At 45.7% G+C, this 6,493-nt stretch overlaps 2 protein-coding genes across 5 annotated transcripts in view; one reads left to right on the forward strand and one right to left on the reverse strand.

The window, feature by feature from the left end:
* The window catches only part of APOO (apolipoprotein O), a 55,609-nt gene extending 55,111 nt beyond the window's left edge, over positions 1-498 (reverse strand). The window contains exon 1 of one of the 2 annotated variants that reach the window (XM_014536058.1): positions 321-498. In XM_014536058.1, the coding sequence (XP_014391544.1) occupies positions 321-329 (9 nt within the window). In that variant the 5' untranslated portion in view covers positions 330-498. The remainder of the gene's footprint in view (positions 1-320) is intronic. The other variant, XM_014536057.1, reaches the window with a different exon arrangement.
* A 59-nt stretch (positions 499-557) lies between these two features.
* The window catches only part of LOC102251876 (chromosome unknown open reading frame, human CXorf58), a 59,455-nt gene continuing 53,519 nt past the window's right edge, over positions 558-6,493 (forward strand). For 2 of the 3 annotated variants that reach the window (XM_005861748.2, XM_005861749.2), the window contains exons 1-3: positions 558-756; positions 3,702-3,843; positions 5,898-5,997. In XM_005861748.2, the coding sequence (XP_005861810.1) occupies positions 3,728-3,843; positions 5,898-5,997 (216 nt within the window). In that variant the 5' untranslated portion in view covers positions 558-756; positions 3,702-3,727. The remainder of the gene's footprint in view (positions 757-3,701; positions 3,844-5,897; positions 5,998-6,493) is intronic. The other variant, XM_014536056.1, reaches the window with a different exon arrangement.

The following is a 6,493-nucleotide window of genomic DNA, read 5'->3' on the forward strand; positions in this document are numbered from 1 at the left end:
TCCGAGATGGCCTCATCCTACCCACAAACCCAAGAGGGCACAGCGGGGAAAGGGTGGGTACTTTGGGGGGTACTTTAATTTTTCAAAGTGTTTTATTCACGAGAATGAGACCCAAATGGCCCCACCCACCCTTCCCGGAGTCTCACGCCTCCGCCCGGCAGCCGTTGGCTCCGAGCGGACAGGTGAATGAACCCCGGCACCAAGATGCAGCCGGCCCGGAGGCGGGAAGAACCTCAGAGCGAGTAGGGCCTGGTCCCCAGAGAGGCTCCGGGATACCGGGAGGGAGCGGTGACAGCTGTGACCCGGCTCCACGCTCTCACCTTGAACATGTCGCTGGCAACGGCGGCTCTGGCGGGGTCACCCCGACCTAGGCCCCGCCCACTACAGAGAGGCGGCTACGGCGGCCGGATAGGGTCTTGATTTTTCCTACCGCCAGCGGGCCGCCGTGCGGGTGGTGGTGGTACAGCCGATTAAGCCCGCCTCCCGGAAGCTCCGCCCCTGCGCCGGTGGTTGCTAAGCGGCCAGAAAGCGCCTGCTCAGTGTGGGCGGAACCAGCGGGAGCGAGGTGGGAGGCGCCAGGACTCCTCGCGGCGCTGGGAATCGGCTTTCGCAGGCCTGATTGGCCACCTAGCGGCGTGGGCTGAGAATCTTGTGCGCGAGGTCTCTGGGCGAAGGCGCCCGAAGGGCCTTGGGCAGCTTGGAAAGCCTCGGACCCGGAAGCTGCCGACTTCGGGGGCCTGGTTTACCTCTCAAAAGGTTTTCAGATTTTTTTTTTTTACGGTGGGCTAGAGTTCTGAGGTCTTAAACTAATTTGCTACATCCTTTAGTCTTCTCTTTGATATACTTAAGTGCATGCCCTTCACTGGGAATCAACCGTTTGTCCCTTAATACGTAATAAGTAATAATTATCCTATTAACAAGGATAGTAAGCTCTAACACGGCGTTTACTATGTGCCCAGCTCAGCCCTCAACTACTTACACATATTTATCTAATACTTTGGACAACCAAAGTAGATGGGCCTGATTATTGTTCCCAAACTAATAGATGACGAAACTGAGGCACAGAGAAGTAATTTGTACAAGGCCACACAGAAGAAAGTGGGAGGCCAGGATCAAACCTAGCTACTCTACATTTAAAGCCTGTGATCTCGCGTGAATAATTGGTATTAATGTGTCATAATGGGGCGGGGGGGGGGGGGTTGTTCATATTTCATCCTGTATTTCATGTCCTAACCCCATAGAAAGTGTAAAGCCATCCAGGCAGGCATCCGGAAGATTTGGGAGGTTTGTGTGGTGACATGTCACTGCCCTCCAGTCAAAGACCACTTGGAACACCAGTGTGGTTTAACAAGTTGGGTTTATTTCTCACTGCTGCAAGGAAAATACACACTTTGGGACACAGTGGGACATCTCAGTAAGAGGGTGTTAGAAAGATTTATTATAGGATTTGGGCTTCGTTGGGTGATTTGGAGGCAAGTTCAAGGAAACTGGGGCTTTGCTCTGGATTGGGTGTGGTTAGGAAGCCAGTGTAACACCAAATCCCAGCTGTGAGTGCCAGATGTTAAAGGCTGCTTTTCTCCTTCTCAAGTGAATTGTATGTTCCAAGCTACCCCCATCCACATCCCTAAGGAGAAATATTGAGAAGACTCTGCATTACTAGTGGAATGACATATGTATATAAAAATGTGAAGTATATTGATAAATTAGGGCAGGAGTTTTTAATTTGGGAAGTATGTGAACTTGGATGGGGAAAAATTACAACTTTATTTTTACTAACCTCTAACTGAACTTTACCATTTCTTTCCATTATAGTGCAGGCAACAAACCACAGTAATATCAACAGTACCTGTGACTTGGTCATTAAGAGAAAGCGCAGATGTCTTCATATCATGTTCTAGTCATGGAAGATTTCTTGAGATATCATTTCTACTCATTTACCACTTCACAAGTACAGTAGTGACTAGAGCTCTCATTTTATTTAATGCAGAAAGAAGGCACATATCTCTGTAATTTGGTTTTTGAAAATAGTGCGACAGTGATTTCAATATAATTGAAGTTTTCTGGAATCCTAAATATTTTATGTTGTGCATTTTTAAAAGCATAGTTCTTGGAAGGAGTCTGCCCTTAGGGATTCACAACACCCAAAGAAAAGAGAAAGAGCCCCTGATTTAGTAGAAGAGACTAAGCAGTGACCAAGAATTTGGGAACTGCATCCAAATTGGAGTAATGCATCAAAGGATAGAAAATCAGAGATGGAATCAGATCATTTAGTACACACCATCTCACTTTACCAAGGTGGGGATTGTGTTACTGAGAGTTTAAGGCAGCAGTTGCCAACTGGTGGTCCATTAGGTCCAAAAGGTTGCCGACCACTGATTTAAGGGACTTGCCCAAAGTTTCACAGCTATTCCATGACAAAACCAGGGTGGAAATTTTTTAGACTAGCATGTGAAAACCCTGCACTCCGCTAGGCATTGGGGAGTCCATAGTTAGCAATATGCCTCCTGCCTTCAATGAACTTGTTGGGATGACAGCCAAGAAAACAAATGATAATGCAATATGAGAAGTACTATAAAAGAAAAACATATACAGCACTATGGGACCTTGGAGACAGGAGTGAGCAGTTCTGTAAAAAAACAAAAGGTGGAAAACTTAAGAGACATCAGTTAGCTGGGGTCTTCAAGGATGAATTGATGTTTGCTGGTGGCAGGGAAGTCATTCCAGGTAGAGGACATGGCCTGATCAGCAGTCCGGAGTTGTAAAACATTGACTGATTTTGGCAAGAAGTTCCTGTTCTCACAGAGTGTAGCGAGGAATGCTGATGAAAGTTGGTATTTTGAGGTTTGACAGAGAATAGAACTAGATTGTGAAAAGGCTAGAATGGCATACTTGGGAGTCTGGACTTCAGCTTGGAGGAAATGAGGTGTCCCTGAAAGATTTTGTTTTATTTTTTAATATATTTTTATTTATCTCAGAGAGGGAGGCAGAGATAGAAACATCAATGATGAGCCCTAGCTGGCTTGGCTCAGGGGATAGAGCGTCAGCCTGCGGACCGAAGGGTCCCAGGTTCAATTCTGGCCAAGGGCACATGCCTGGGTTGAGGACTCGATCCCCAGTAGGGGGTGTGCAGGAGGCAGCCGAACAATGATTCTCATCATTGATGTTTCTATCTCTCTCTCCTTCTCCCTTCCTCTCTGAAATCAATAAAGAAATATATATTTTTTTTAAAAAATCAATGATGAGAGAGAATCATTGGTTGCTTCCTGTTCACTCCACACTGGGGATCGAGGCCACAACCCAGGCATGTGCCCTGACCTGGAATCTAACCGTGACCTCCTGGTTCATAGGTTGACTGAGCCACTGCGGCCAGGCCCTGAAATATTTTAAGTTGGGGAGTGATGAGGTTGGGGTATTGCTCTAAAAAGTTAACTCCAGCTGCAGAGTGGAAAATGAATAGGAGGACTAAGAGCCTGGAGACAGGGAGACCAGTTAGAAGGCAGTTGGATAGATCCCTTTGTCTTTCCCACATTCCTCATAATATTTTTAGTACACAAAGACTGTAAACTGTAAGAATATTAAGAGATACATGATGCCTTCCTTTTTAAGGAGTTCTGGAATTAGTACAACAGTCAATGACACTTGAGTCTCATCCAAACAGTGTAATAATACAAATTATAACCTCAAATGCTTAATTTATATAGTTTCAGATTACTTCATTATAAGAAAAATGAGTGGTTCCTCAAAGGCAGGGGCCACTGGTGATGGAAAATCAGCTGATCCAACGATGGTAAAAGGCCGCAAAACACCTTTGCCAAAAACTAAAAGGACAAAGCCAGTACGACCGTGAGTAGCCAAATTTCACCTTGTATCATTTTTCACAACTGGACAGCTTACATACAGTATTTACCTAGCTAACATCAAACACTTCTTGTTTTGTCAATTATAGATTTTTGTGTGTTTTTAAATTACTTTTGAATTGGATAATTATTAAAATTACTAGAGGCCCAGTGCACGAAATTCATGCACTGATGGGGGGGGGTGGGGGTGGGGGGGGGCTGTCCCTCAGCCTGGCCTGCGCCCTCTCGCAATCCAGGAGCTCTCGGGGGATGTCCGACTGATGAGGGAGCGAGCCTAAGCCGGCAGTTGGACATCCTTAGTGCTGCCACAGAAGCGGGAGAGGCTCCCACACCGCCACTGCGCTCAACAGCTGTGAGCCCAGCTCAGGGCTTCTGGCTGAGCAGCGCTCCCCCTGTGGGAGCACACTGACCACCAGGGGGCAGCTCCTGCATTGAGTGTCTGCCCCCTGGTGTTCAGTGTGCATCATAGCAACCGGTCGTTTGGCTGTTCAGTCGATTTGCCTGTTAGCCTTTTATTACATAGGATAGTATTTCATAATTTATAAAGCATGTTAATGCACATCTCTTTGATCCCGATACAACCCTGTGAAGCTGTCTTATTACATTTTATAAATGAGGAAGCCGCAACTGGGAAAAGGTAGGTGGTTCGCAGAAGTTTAGACAGCTAATAAATGGCATTGGCTCAGATTCAAAGGACTGTTTCCATACTCCAGGCTTTTTCTACTCTACACCTTGTAGTCTGCATTTTGCCAGCCAACAGTGATGCTATACAGGAATACCTCTCTTTGTGCCTGCAGCCCTGTGGGGTAATGATGGGGTTGGGAGGTTGGGGAGAAGGAGATCCCTGTGACTTGCCAGTGCTGGGATATGAACAAAAGTAAAATAATTATCTGGCCTGACTAGGATGAACCTGGTTCAGGCATAGATCACAAAGGAGTTTCTTTTCTAGGGCTGGTAATCGGCTCTCAGAAGAGAATTGGGCCTACTATAAACTTCAACAATTCCACATTGTATTCTCTTAGCACTTGAAATAGTTGGACAGTTTTGTTTTTTTGTTAATCCTCACCTGAGGATATCTTTCCATTGATTTTTAGAGAGAGGGAAAGACAGAGAGATATATCGATGTGAGAGAAACAATCAATTGGTTGCCTCCTGCACGCACCCCGACCAGGGCCCTTGACCAGAATTGAACCAGGACCCTTTGGTCCACAGTCCAGCGCTCTATCCACTGAGCCAAACTGGTTAGGGCTGGACAGTGTTTTTAAGAACTAACTACAGAGAAATCATTTTAGGTCATGGATGATTTTAGAAAACAAGTTTGTCTCCTCACACATTATTTATAATATACTAAAGGCCCGGTGCATGAAATTCGTGCACTGGGGGTTGGGAGGCTCCTCAGCCCAGTCTGCCCCATGGGGAGTGGGCCTAAGCCACAGTCTGGCCTCAGAGGCTCAGAGCAGGCGCGCGTGTGTGTGTGTGTGTGTGTGTGTGTGTGTGTGTATGTGTGTGTGTGTGTCCACTGGGAGCCTATCCCCAGCTGTGCCTCAGAGGCTCAGAGCAGGCGCGCGCGCGTGTGTGTGTGTGTGTGTGTGTGTGTGTGTGTCCCCGCTGGGGGCCTGCCCCCAGCCGCGCCTCGGAGGCTTGGAGCAGGCACCCTCTGTGTTGATCTCTCAGGCTCCGGGCCGCACCTGCGTGTTGTTCTCTCAGGCTCGGGGCCCTGGTTGTGACTGTTATGGAGTCCAGACCTCATTTGCATGTTACTTCTTTTTATATATGTAGATATGCCTTTTGATGATAAAGTTTTTATCAGAATGGTTTTTTAATCTCAATGGAAATATTCTCAAGTATTTCATATCCCCATTCTAACTAGATTCAGCAAATAACCAACTCCAATGACCACATATAAATGTTCCTCGTTAGGTCAGTTTTAGGGTGGGAGTGGGGAGGTGCAGGGAAGAGGAAGCATAAATTCAGAGTTCCCCAAGATTTTAGGAAAATGAAAACAACTTCATAAATCTTAACCTCTTTTTTTTCTCTCAGAACTCGTAGAGATATTTCAGCTCTAAAGATACAAAGAGCTTGGCTATCTTATATGGACAGGACAATATTTCAACTCCTAAAGCATACAATTTGTGCAGCAGTATGTATCTTGCTTTCTGTTTTCTCTGACAGGTTTAATTACTTATCAAGCTAAAGTACCTGTTAAATAAGGATAAAATATGTAACCTTTTTTCTCCTATTTAAATCTAATATTATTGTATAGGGTTCTGGGATTGCTTCTTTGATTAGCCCTAAATGCATATTTCTGGATTTATTTTAACATGGGTGACTATTATTTCTTTTTCTGAAACTCACATGGTATTTTTAAATTCAGTTTATTTGATGATGTGAGACAGTGATCATCCAACAATAAAAATCTCTGAATTAAAAGTGCCCTTTCCACCCTGGCCAGTGTTGCTTAGGGGTTTCAGTGACACCAAGGGTTTCAGGTTTGATTCCCAGTCAAGGGCATGTGCCTGGGTTGCAGGTTAGATCCCCGACCCCAATCCAGGTGCATGTGGGAGGCAACCAATCGATGTGTCTCTCACATCAATATCTCTCTCTCTCTCTCTCTCTCTCTCTCTCTCTCTCTCTCT

This window comes from Myotis brandtii, unplaced genomic scaffold (assembly GCF_000412655.1).
Source record: "Myotis brandtii unplaced genomic scaffold, ASM41265v1 scaffold156, whole genome shotgun sequence".
NCBI lineage: Eukaryota > Metazoa > Chordata > Mammalia > Chiroptera > Vespertilionidae > Myotis > Myotis brandtii.